Source organism: Pseudopipra pipra, chromosome 7, assembly GCF_036250125.1.
Source record: "Pseudopipra pipra isolate bDixPip1 chromosome 7, bDixPip1.hap1, whole genome shotgun sequence".
Classification (NCBI taxonomy): domain Eukaryota; kingdom Metazoa; phylum Chordata; class Aves; order Passeriformes; family Pipridae; genus Pseudopipra; species Pseudopipra pipra.
Window position 1 is genome coordinate 5449467 of NC_087555.1, and position 13206 is coordinate 5462672.

Consider the following 13206-nt stretch of genomic DNA (forward strand, 5'->3'; position numbering starts at 1 on the left):
TTGAGCAGGGAGGTTGGATCAGGTAACCCTCTGTGGTCCCCTCCAACCTGACCCATTCTGTCATTCTATGTATGGCCAGGTATAAAACCTTATCTAGTGTCTGTCATCCCCATGAGCATGATATAGTTTATAACTGACTCACTCAAAAAGCTTCCTCACTGTTTTAGCAATACTATCTGAACAGACAGTGCTGGAGTTCTCAGGTTAAAGTCCTGACAGCATCAATTACTTCTTCAAACCTCTTTGCTCTTCAGCCCTAAAAATGTTCTTTAGTCAGTCAAAATCATGTCCCTTCTCCCCCATCCCAGCTAAATGACATTACAGATCCATATAGCAAGACTTTTCTGTGCACTTTAAAGAGAGATCTTCATTCTCAGGCATGTCTTTGCCTGATACATATCTGTAAGTTAAAACAAATGCTTCAGTGTATAGCCCTGTGTTCAACAGCCAAAGCTTTTTATCTTTTTTTTTTATTCCCCAGGGTAACCACAGGAGAAAAAAAGAAGAAAGTAGGAGCGAGGGGAAGAAAACAACAAAAGAATTTTGCAAATCCTTCTGATCTGGAGCACCAGGCATAAAGCAACAAGGAAAATACTGAATGATTAGGGATGCTGCATATAAGGTGAAAGGCCAAGGCCACGTTAAGTAACTCCCTCCCACCAAAACCAGGAACAGCTAGCACTAGAGAATATTATTAGTGGGGTACTTCTTGCTCAGGACAAGCTTGGTTGAATAGGACTGGGAGATCACACTACCCAAATGCTCGAGGACTGGTCATGTGTTCTACCATTTCAGTGGAGCTGCTTTTTGCTCAAGATGAGGGTAGCTTTAGTCCTGACCTAGTAATATGCTGTGAACAATAAGCCTGTTTAATCTGGGCTTTGTTTTAGTCCAGCTAGGTGTCCCACCAGTGGCAGTTCCTGCGAATCACATTTCAGAATGGCTGGCTGTGAGTACGTGTCATTCCAGGAAAATATATAAGTCCTATAACATGCCTTTCTGATGTGGTGCTTGTCTCTTCTGATGGATGCTTTCTATCTCTACTCAATTCCTGACTTCCCTTCTGGGTCTCCCTGGTCGTTGGCCTGAAATCACAAACCGCATGGTGGTGTGTGATGAGTCTGGCCAAGAGCAGCCCTCCCCAAGGAGGAAAGGCTAGACCAAATGATCTATCCCAGGTCAAAATGTCCATGAAAATTATATGGTCATAGGATTTTTTATTTTAGTGAAGTTATAGTTAACTGGGAAAAAAAGGAATATCAAATCAAAGAAAAATGCGAAATCTTGAACAAATGTAGCTAATCTTGCATTGTAAGGTCATGTTATTTTTAAACTCTGTAAACTGTTTCTGTAGCACTTTTTGTAAAACCAGTTTGGTCTTTTTTGTGATCCGTGGCTACAAGCCAGTGAAATGTATGAGCCTATGGAATCACAAGGGAAAAAAAATGACTCCTAACCCTGGTCTCCATTTCTAAAAATGTCTTTTTAGAAAATGTCAGGGAATGAGAAATCTTTCTGCCTTCAAACATCTTCCAGTAAATAGAGTTCAGCTCCTGACTGAAGTCAGACTCCTGTCAGGCAGCTCTGAGATTCCTGGGGCCAGTCTCCCTTGGTTGCATCACCACGAAAATAAGAATTGTGTCTGAGGTGGAGCAAACTGCACTTTGGGTTGTCATTATTGCCCTTGGGCAGCGCTCCTCTGCTGATTCCAGTTTTAGCCAACTAAGGGCTTTCTGCAATCGGCCTTTTGGAGTAATGTCAGTCTCTTCCAGACACTGCAAAGGTTTCTTCCAAGTCAGCTGGTCCAAGAGGAGCTGCTAATCCCAGTGGCAATGAAATTTGACCCATCTTCGGGGTGTTGATTCTTTTTCTCTTGCTGAAGATAAGAGCCTTATCTTTGTCAAGTTTGGGTGAATCATGGGCTCCATATCCCAGACAGCAGAGGAGTGTACCCTGAGCTGCTCAAGCCTCAGAAAAAACTATAAACTCCTTGAAAATTGATTTTCTCGAGCCTGAGAATAGATATGTAACAGTCTTGTTGCTAAGCATTTTATAAACTTTACCGGTCAAAAGGCTGTCTCGATTACAGCTTATAGATAAAATTTGAAAAAGAAGTGAGGTGCCAAGTTAGACAATTCAGAATAAAAAATAAGGTTGCCTTTTTTTTTTTTTTAAAGTTCTTTCACGTTGTCTTGTTTGAGATTTTCAATTATTTTGTTAAGAATGTTTTTTCTTTACAAGATGAAAAGTCTGTATTAGCTTTTAAAACTAGCATGTAGGACGTTAATTGAAGTTGTCACAGAGGCTGTTGATTGATAGTGAACACTTCTCTATCCTGCATCCCTCTGGGATTTGCTACCACCCCTGGATACTTTAGTTGTTTTGAGGAATGTTTCTTTTGTTCTATGAAATGTGTGTGGGGCATGAGGGTCTGTTTCCAGAGTAAGATATTTACCTTGAAAAACTGAATTGCTCTTAGCTGTCAGCCAGACTGAACTAATATTCTTGAAAAAAAACCCAAAACAACAAAAAAACCCCCCTGCATCTCAGTTTGATTCTGATGCTTTTTGCCATTCCGATTATAATATCAAAATTAAAGTCTTCATTTATTGTGTTAACTGAAATTTGCTTTTCAGTTTGCATTTGAAAACAAAAAAATCAGAAGGAAAATTTTAATTTAAAAGAGGAAAAATATATTTCTTTTAAAAAAAGTTCTGCAGTAGTGCAAATAACTACTTGCAGTACTTAATAAAATCAGAATTTTAGCAACTCCTTTTAAAATATTTCTTTATACTTTTTTGTTTGTCTGGAGTCCCCCAAAAAAGTGACATTCAGTCAGATTCAGGAAGATGTTTCAAGTTATAGGTAATGTGTTTTCCATCCAAAAGTATGAATGTATCCATGTTTTCTTTGGATTGGGCTTTGTCAGCCAAAGACTATGAGGAGAATAGCCTGTATTTTGGAATTTTGTATCTCAAGCCCACCAAGATGAAATTTGTGCATTTTATTCAAAGCACATTGTGTTTTTGGCTCAGGGCTCAGATCTGTGTGTTCTCCTCTCACCCAGAAACACTTGTTTTCCGTGAGTGAGGACTGCAGGGTTGGGACTTAGGAATAAGATTTCATTGTACTGTTAAATGCAGATTTCATACTGTTTTTCATATTGATTATTCCCTTCTGCAGGAAATAGTTAAGGTTTGGTAGGATTCTTGCCATTTTGAGTGCAAGGGGCAGTTGCAATCTGTTCTTGCAGGACAAAATCAAGTAGAAAAGTATATGAAAACAAAGGGAAAAGATGTAAGGACAAGAAGTAATTCTGCTTTTCAGGCTGACTTCTACAATCCAGTTATAGCTATTGTTAAACTCTTTGCAGCTTTATCTTTGGAAGCAGATGAAGCTGTCCTTGTATTTTCTCCCTGTTTAGCCGAGTCTTTGGGTAGTAGGGAGAGAGGATTAACCAAAAAAAAAAAAGAGCGTGAAGATAGAAAAAGGCCAAAAAGAAATGAAGCATCTGATCATGTAACTGCCCTGATATGAACTTGCCATCGTTATGAATGCCGTGAGTTAAATTTTTCCAGATGTTCTCCCTACCAGTTTTTACTCAACCATATTACTCAATAGCTGGTTTTCTTCAACAGGAGGGTGTTTCTCAGAGACACTTGCAACTGAAAGGGCAGATTTTTGGAAACTCTGTAAAGTGAAGTGGTCAGTGAAATGAGGAATGGAAACAATGGAGTGACTAGGAGTGGGGAAAGCTGAACTTCTGTAGACAGGGAGGGCGAGTTCTGTCCTCTGAAGTGTGCTGAAGAGAAAGCAGCTTTCAGGAGCGTGCTGAGTTGGAGAGTCATGGCAAGGAGCTGGGAGAATGTTACTCATGCAGAGAAACTGTGGAAGGAAACAGAGAGCAAAAAGCTAAGTCACAGGTGTAGAAAGGACTTGGAACCAAAGAGGACTGGGTGATTTGCATCTCAGGAAGGCACTGAGTTGGATGGAAAACAAGCTGCAAGCAAGAGCACACCTGTAAGGGCACAGTGGGCAGCTAGGAGCAGTCCATTTCTAGTTCCTGTTCTTGCCTTGACACTTGGAATTGTTTCCATCTAAAAAAATAAATCATCCAGGTTTATATTTGAATCATTCCTGTCACAATCATGTGAGTTAGTAAGGCTGGAACAAAATGCAGTAGCCAAATCTGAAGACCTGCGATGAACTGCTCCCATTAAAATTTAAAATACCCTTTTCCCCAAACCTCCTCTAAAATAGAACAAACTCTGTGGAAAAAAAACCCATGTTCTGGCTGTGGCTTAAATAACAGAATTCAGGAGAGGTGTAAGACTTACATTTGATTCTTATTCCTTTCAGTTTCTCTCCATATACTCAGGTGAAGGTCACTCTTAGTTTTGAAATTCTCAGCTTTTCTCACTTTGAATCACAGTTACCATGTTTTCTAAACATTGTGGGGTTTGCTTGAAATGCTTGATTTGATCTGAGAGCGACTCAAAACAACATATCTGAAAGTGTAACTGGGCTTGATTTCTCTCCTGCAGAAACCCAAGAGGACTGGGTGATGGGGCATGTCTGGATGCTGTTAGTTCATCTGCATGTAAACAAAAGAACTTCAGCTTAATCCCCCACTGTGTACTGCAAACAAAGTAAGTTATGGTCTCTGAGGTAGCTGGGTTTGATAAAGTTGTTAATAGTAAGCTGTGATCATAAATTGTTATCTAGCTCTCCGGTGATCTTGCTTGATAAACTAACACCTGATTAGAAAATGTATGGCAAATCTTAATATTTTTCAGATGCTTTCAAAACTCTTCCTTATAAGTTTCTTGGGAAGCAAGTGGAGCTTGCCTCGCAATGGAGGAGAGTTTTCCAAATCACTTTGAGGGCTTTTCTGTGGGCTGCATGGATGAAGGAGAATATTTTTCTCTTCCCTGTGGCAGCAGAGAATCTCAATTTTGCTGCAACTTTCGATTGTTCTGCTTTTCCAGTCAATATTTTTCAAATGTGATTTAGTGGAGAAAAGACAGGGTGGTCAGAAATCAGGTGCAGCTTGACAGATGCCATGAGAGATTTCCAAAAGCACCTGAAGGACATATAGGGGAAAAAAAATTCTTCTCTGATCTCAGCTACAAGAAAGAGAGTCCAATCAATTCACACAGGCTGCTTCATACACTGATCCCAAACCTTGGGAGACTTATGCCACTGGAGCTCCACTGAGATGGAAGCAGTTACTTGAGACTTGCACTGATGTGAATCTAACCCAACGTGCCCACAAATTGGCCCTGATCTCTTGTCTTTTGAGCAAGAAGGGAACTATCTTGTGCTATTTACAGACAACTTGAAATGAAAAATCCTGCATCGCTTGATTGCTTCATAGCAGAGCTTCCCAGCTGTGACAAATGGCTTTGGGAGCTTCCATTTTGGGGTGCCAGTTCTGGGGCACCAAAGCAGGGCCCCAAATGCTCTGAGCACTTCTCTTCTGAAGATCATGCAGTTTGTTTTAAGCCTCTGCAAATGCAGGCACTTAGCTTTCTTTGAATCTCTTGGCCTTGGGAATTTGGCCACAGACCACTGATTTTGTTTGATTTTTACAGTGGGATTGTGTAATGAATTTTGTTTCTGGTGTTTTGCACTTGTTAGCAGTAAGAAAAAGCTCCTCATTTTAATGACCACTTTGCTCTCCTTGTCCTGCTCCCTCTCTGCATATGATGGTGTAAGTGAATATAAAACAAAAGACACTGTACCTTTCTCTAAGCACATAAGACATGATAAGGAAGCCGGAGTTGTTCTTCCCTTCCTCCCCAGCATTTGAACTGGGCTTGCCTGAGTGAAACTTCTGCCTTCATGGCTTTACATTCCTGATTTTTCTGATACATGTCCTTTTCTCCAGAGCCCCTGCCCAAACTTTCTTTCCTGACTAGGCGACGATATTGTGAGTCATGTACTGATAGGCAAATTTGAAGCTCAGGCATTGTGGTTGTATCTCCTTAAAACCATTGGTCTTTTCTCTTTTTCTGCTATTCTGTGGTTGGTTTCTTTTTCCTTATTGATTCAACTTTTTCTTGATTCTACCTCTTCTGGTCTTTATGTTAAAGGAAGAGCATACTTAAAATTTGTCCAAACCACAGAAGGCTTGTTTGTGTGTTGACAGGTTTTTCTGAACTGAGGCTTCTCTAGGGAATACCTGATATATTTTCTTGCCTTAAAGTGTCAACAGTGTCAACCTCTTTTTAGCATGTTGGCAGTGAAACAAATAGGTTAGCTGTTTTCCCCTGGTTTTGGCAGAGGGAAGTTCCTTCATCATGGGGGAGGCTTTAAGAAGGCAGGTGGTTCTTATACTGGAGGCATAAGCTTCCTAATGTCAGATGGTCTGAGTTGGGCCTAATCAATTTGGGCAATAAAACATAGATGGAAAAAAGGAAGACAGCAGGGTCAAATCTACAGCAGTAGTCCATGGAGCATCCTTGGGAAAGCAGTTTTTTGCCTGTTGTTCACCCATATAGCATTTAATCCTTAATATACGGCTGCCACATTAGATCTGTGTATGTCCTGCAGATCCCCAATACACTGAACACAGTTCATGATGAGGTTTTGCAGCTGTTTGCACCTGCAAGATCCCACTCTGTCAAAAACCATGGTCTGTTTTCTGCTCATTCCTTATGCCCTGTGTTCATGAATGGCCTTGTGGTGAAAGGAATGGGTGGGCTTTTAGCTAGATCCATCAGCAGCTGCATTGAAACTCAAGTGCAATCCAAAAATTCACCTATAAGCATGTCTTTGCTTTCTGGATCACTACAGGCTAGAGCCAAGCAAATAGAGGAACAACTAACAAAAACGTTTCCCAGTCCCTTGTATTTATTTTTTTTTGTTTGTCTGAAATCCCAGTCTCTCAAGCTCCTACGTATCAGACTGAGGGTTAGATATCTTCTTGTAGGAAAAATGGTTCTGTCTTTCCTAAACCACACTGAAGTTATCAGGAACACTGTTGGTTTGCTTCTCCCAGCTCTGCACACCTGTAAAACCCATGTTAAAGCAGTGAGCTCCTATACACCCAGTCTATCTTCCACCCTATCTCTGTCTATCTCTTTCAGTTATCTGGATTCAGCCCTTTCCCATGTGTTTCTCACCCAGGTCTCCAAAAAATCACACAGGATACCCAAACCCATTGCCCTCTCTTCTCTGTCTTTTATTCAACCTGGTGCTATCATGAGCTGCACAGGAAATATTTTTATGTGGTACTGGTGTCAATTTAGACTAATCTCAAATCACTGTATACAAAGAAGTCATGATTATTACTCTCAGTGATTAGAAAAATCCTTTACATCAGAATGTGTCCAGCTGCACAAAAAAGTCTTTATGTATATCTCTATTGTTTTTATGGCTCTGAGCCAACTGAGGTTTTGATTGCCTGGGTTTCAAAAGATGCCTTGCCATTTGTAGTGGTTTGGGCTAGGCCTTCCTTGGTGACCAGTTTGTAACCAAGGAAGGGTCCAGATTTACCCAGTATTCCCTACGATTTTTACGTAAGCCAGATTATAAGAAGAAAGGAGGAGAGGCCTTCGGTCTCTTTCCTTCCGGCGGCTTGGAGGTGCAGGTTCCCTGCTGTTGAGTCTGCCGCGTTGGGGAGCGAGGCCTGGTTAGGCCTTGTCGGCCTTGGGAGACAGAGGTTGCCGGCGATCGTTCCGGAGCGACTCTCAGTTGTCCCAGGAGAGTAGTGAGCTATTTCTTTGATAACTCTTTTAGTTGTTAGATATCGTGTCACTAATCGGGATACATATATATATATATATATATATATATATATAATTTTAGTTTTGTTCCCTTTTCCTTCCCCTTCCCTTTCCCTTTTGAAATTGTATATTTTAATTATATATATAAGCATAAATATATTTATATATCTCACTTTGGTTGTCTCTCTCTCACTTCGGGTTTTCTTAGTTTTTTTCTCCCTCTTCTCCCTGAGGTTTGGGGGGGGGGGGGGGGGGAGGGGGGGGACTTCTGGTGGTAAGGTTTGGAGACTTGGCAGGGAGCCAGCTTCAAACCATGTCACCATTTTAGTTCTTGAAGAATAATAAATGGGCATGCTTCTCCCACAGCTTTTGTCTTAGGCATTTTCATCCCTGGGTAATGAGCATGACTCTTTATGAAGAGTGTAGTGTAGAGTTATAGGAAATACATAATAGTCACAAAGGTCTGTAATCAGTTAGGAGATAACATATGGAACATTTCACCTTATTTCAGCTGTTGGCCACTGAAATGTTACCAAAAGATGATTTTCTTTTGCAGCCATTTATTTTGCCTGTTGAAAAATTTACTTTTCTTTCATATTTCATTTATTTGAGTAGGGGCAGCACTTTGGAACACTTTTAGTGCTTCTGTTGACTGCATGCTCTCCGAAGACAGAATAAAAAGACTATGCCTTTCCACAGAATTTGGTCTTCCCACTTCACTCCTTTTAGTACAAGTATGCTCGTAGCAGCCACAGGCTGTCCCACTAGCCAGTGTGCAGACCCCACACTGGAGAGCACTCAAAAGCACACCATGAACAGCCTGGCTCCTGTGCAGTTAGGAATCACAGAATGGTTTGAGTTGGAAGGCAGCCTTGAAGATCATCTCGTTCCACCCCCCTACTGTGGGCAGGAACACCTTCCACTACACCAGGTTGGTCAGAGCCCCGTCCAGCCTGCCTTGGACACTGCCAGGGAGGGGGCAGCCACAGCTGACCTGGGCAACCTGTGCCAGGGCCTCACCACCCTCACAGGAAAGAATTTTTTTCTCCATACCTAATCTAAACCTACTGTCTTTCAATTTGAGCCCATTTCCCCTTGCTTTGTCACTCTTGTAATCTTGGGGTGATTTCTCCAGCAGGCTTTGCTATCTTCTAGCTGGTATTTGGCCTGTGTTGCAAACCCTATGACAGCACTCAGAGACCAGCCTGAAGAGAAGTGTTGCAAGGGTGCCTAAGCAAGCACTGCTCTGAAGAGGGGTGGGCAGAGGTGGGGCTGCACCTGGGACTTTTAATGGCAGAATAAATGGGAAGGTCTGGGGCAGTGCTGTACAGTCATTCCAGCACACCTGCTGGGCCTCTGTTCTCTTTCCCTGTGATCTGCAAGAGCATATTGCCAGCACCACATCTTGAAGAAACACATACAAGCAGATTTTTGTTTTCTCTTGTGTTCTTTAAACTTTAGTTACCCATCAGCAGCTTTCAAGATGACAAGAATTTTGACAGCTTGCAAAGTGGTGAAGACTTTGAAAGGCAAATTGAAGTTTTGCAATGTGTCTGCTGATCACTGGAGTTTCTCAAGGACAGGTCCCAGGCTGTTGAGCATCAAGGTAACAGTGACTGAACTTCTGTGGTTTAATAGATGTGTTTGGCATGCAGAGATAGCTTGCTGCAGATAACAGGGCTTACCTAGAGGCATGAACCAGAGGAAATTTGTCTGAACCCCAAGCAAGGGGGTTGCTTGGCTAAATGATTTTATTAGCTAAGCAAACACACTTTTTGTGTAGTCTGGAATGGAAATTATAGAATAGATTGCACCAAAAGGTGGAAGTTCAGGGTTTCAGTTAATTATTATGTATTCTTTTCTTTAGAAACACCTCACCCTTCTATAGGACTGATAGCTAACAGAGTGGATCTTTCAGTCCATATGAGCATGAATCGGCTGGATATTTAAAATCATGTGTCCCTTGAATTATATGATTAATCCTATTGCATCCATACAGAATCCATTCTCAATATATTGGAAACCACAATGGCTCTGAGATTAATTGAAGAGGTAGACATCTCTTTGTGAATGCATCAGGGTATCAGTTCTTGATTTACGGGGGCTGGAATCCCTCAGTTCACTTCCTCAACTTCCTTCTGCTCTTTGTTACAGGAGTTGCATTTTACCATCTTTGCTGATGTTACCTGGACAGATGTGGCAGAGTACAGGGGTCAAATGGGACTTTCTGGATGAGTTCTGTAGATCTGGCAGTGTTCTGTTAGCATGCACTTTGCATTGAAAAGGCACTTTTGCACATGTATCTTGTTGAATGAACAGTGCAATAGAATTAGCAAACAGAGGAGTGGTGTTTCAGAGGGTGGTAGGAAAGAGCATTTAGAGACCTGGGCTGTGGGTGCTGCCTTACCTGGCAGGGTGGTCTAGAGGGCTGATCAGTAGAATTTCTGAGGACTAGAGTTTTGCTTACCTGTCCTACAGAAAAAATGAGGTCTCACTCATTTTTCAGGAGTTCTCAGTATTATCTCGAGGTATTAAAGAACCCTATATATATATATATATATTTCTATTTTAAAGTAAAACTCCTGAGCCTGTGAGCTTGCAGCTCTGGGACTGGGGTGTTACAAGTTTTCACCAGGCTTCTAATAGAGCAGAGGTCCTGTCCAAAGCCCAGTCAGAGGCACCCAGGCCATCTTTGTGCTTTGCAATGCTTTAAGTGTGTGGCAGCTTTCTGTATTGATAGGTGCAGTGAGATTAGGGACCAGACCAACCTGTCACTTTAGTTTGGTCTAAACCTGGGGGATTTAGCTGCAAAAATGCTGTTTATAACTGGGGAGGGAGGGGATTTTGGTAGTGTTGACTAAACCATCCAATGGCATGGGAAGGTTTAGAAAATGATGGCTAAACCTTTGGAGAATGACTGGATGTTTGACATTAATGAGGAAAAAATGGCAAGGCTAAAAGCATCCCAGATGCACAGAATTCAATTACTTGGCAGTGCAGTTTGATTTTTAGTGTATTTTGCAGTACATTAGTAATTGATCTGTGTGGTATTTGTAGCTGCAGAGGGGCTCTAAATGAATGTTTGTCATGATGGTTACAAAATGTTCAATACCGGGAATGAAATTTCTCCTTGCTGTGATTGTTCATGTGATTTACGGCTAATGGAAAGTAGCTCTCCTGCTCCTTTCTGCAGCAAATAGATCTTGATTCTTCCTTTAAAAATCCCAGTAAGAGGAATTGTTCTGTAAAAAAAGCCAATATGAAGCTAAATCATGGTGAGAGATGCTCCCTGTGGACATGCTTGGGACATCTCCTGTGGCACAGACCACAGGGGTTTTTGCACTGGTGGTCATTCTGCTGCAGCTCTGTGCCCAGGAGGCAGCTATGCTTGCCTTCCAGAAGTAGAAGTTTCTCAGGGCCCTGAAGTTCATCATCCAAATTCCTTTAAGCCCTAAAATTCACTGGCAGATTTGTTTCTGGCTTTGCTAACTCTTTCTCTTCCCCAGCATGTCACCAGTGATCCTCTGTCTAAGGGAATCTCCCAATTCATTCTGTCATTTCTGCTGTTCATGCAGTAAATACTTTTTAATAAAAGCTGGAGTTCTCAGGTGATTTCTCATCCAATGCCTGGACAGTCTAAGAAAGGCTTAGTTTCAAAATGTGGCCAAAGAGAGTGTGTTTAGTCTGGTATGTGCAAAAAACCCAGCTGTGACACTGAATCTCTTAAGGACTTTTGTAAAATTCACTCTGTCCCCCATTTCCCTTGGCTGTAAAATATTGATGAAGCCTGTAAGGGATCCCACAGTTGGTGTGGGATTCAGTTCTGCTAAATACTCTCTAGAAGAGATACGGTTTCCTGTAGGCTGCTTGTTCCATAGCTACCTCTTCCAGGACAATATTTTGCCTATCCGTGAGGTAACTGAGACCATGAGCGTCCAGCTCATCCATGAATTCTTCTGATTTTGTGTCCTAGAGTGGAATAGAGTGGTATTTTGAATTTTGCTGTCTGACACTGACTAAACATACACTTATTTTTAGCAGCTCAGATGTACAGTTGCAGCAGAAGTTAAACACCTATCAAAGGTCAGCAGACTCAGCAGCAAGCCTTGAGCAAACAGTGAGGAGGCAGTCACAGGGTTATGATGTTGGTTAATTGCAAGATATAAGAAATGAACAGTGATGGGGAAGGGTGATCCTGCAGTAAGAGCAGCGCATGCTCTGCTTGCAGTGAGGTTTGCCAGCTCATTAGGAGAGCAGTGTTTCCCAAGTGTTAGAAAGAAAATTGGCATCGTGAGACTGGTAAAAGAGACGGCAGCTGGGAAAGGGAGAGAGGCAGGAACACTTACAGTGTGAGGCATGAAAGGCAGGTGTCCCAGGTGTTACCTGTATAAACATCAAGTCTTTTCCTCCTGTATTTGAGTCTCTTCATGTGCCTTTCTCTAGGCGCAGACAGCGAACTTGGTGCTGGAAGATGGGACGAAGATGAAGGGCTATTCTTTTGGCTATCCATCCTCCACAGCAGGGGAAGTCGTATTCAACACTGGGCTCTCTGGGTAAGGCGACAGCAAATGAGATACAAGCATCAGTACTTCTCTGGAAGCTTGTTGAAGGGTCAGAGCTGCATTTTCCAAGCTTGCAGTGTCCTGATCCAAGCAGATGGTTTTCTATATAATGCTACATTGCAGTCTGGGGATACAGAGAGACAAATAATTAATGAAGAAGCTTCAGGCAGTTCTCTTGGATCATAGCATTTGTGGTGATAAGGACATTTAAAGACTGATCTAACTAACTGCGATAGTGAGATACACAGGAATGCAAGCACTTCCCACTGAAATGCAGCCACTGCTGAATCAGAGCAGAGGAAGTGTCTGTTCTCCCTCCAGTGCCCAGATCAAATATAGAGATTTGAAGCATCTGCAGCCTTCTGGGTAATGGAAATGGGCCTCTGGGCGCAAAATTTTTAAATCCCAAGGTTCCTGTGTTGGTCACCCGTATGACCCATCCCTTATGATGACGTTTCTTGGCTCATACCGCTAAGGATACATTAAACTCTGTGCCCTTTCCAGCTAAAGGGTAGGATCAGATTCATGTCTGACCTGGTGTTTTGGGTCTAGCTGAGATGGAGTTCATTTTCCCATAGCAGCCCTCACAGTGCTGTGCTTTGCATTGGTAGCTAGAAAGGTGTTGATAGCACAGCCAAAACACTTTTTGGCTACTGCTGAGTGGTGCTGGCAAACCACCAGCACTGTCTCTCAACATTCCCCACTCCCCCCTTCCCCCCTCAATCGAGGGCAAGATCCTGGGAGGGGACACAACCAGGCCAGACCCAAACTAACCAAAGGGATATTCCAGACCAAATGATGTCAGCTCAGATATAAAAGCTAAGGAAAGGAGGAGGAAAGAGGGGCATTCATTGTTTACAATGTTTACCTGCTGAGCAACTGCTATGGTTTCTGAGGCCCTGGGAAGTGGCTGG

General features: G+C 42.2%; 1 protein-coding gene across 6 annotated transcripts in view; it reads left to right on the top strand.

Annotated features, from left to right (window-relative positions):
* The window catches only part of CPS1 (carbamoyl-phosphate synthase 1), a 170427-nt gene that overhangs the window by 70607 nt on the left and 86614 nt on the right, over nt 1-13206 (top strand). For all 6 annotated transcript variants that reach the window (XM_064661946.1, XM_064661942.1, XM_064661947.1 and 3 more), the window contains 4 exons: nt 482-622; nt 4545-4649; nt 9192-9336; nt 12174-12283. In XM_064661946.1, coding sequence (XP_064518016.1) covers nt 609-622; nt 4545-4649; nt 9192-9336; nt 12174-12283 — 374 coding nt within the window. In that variant the 5' untranslated portion in view covers nt 482-608. The remainder of the gene's footprint in view (nt 1-481; nt 623-4544; nt 4650-9191; nt 9337-12173; nt 12284-13206) is intronic.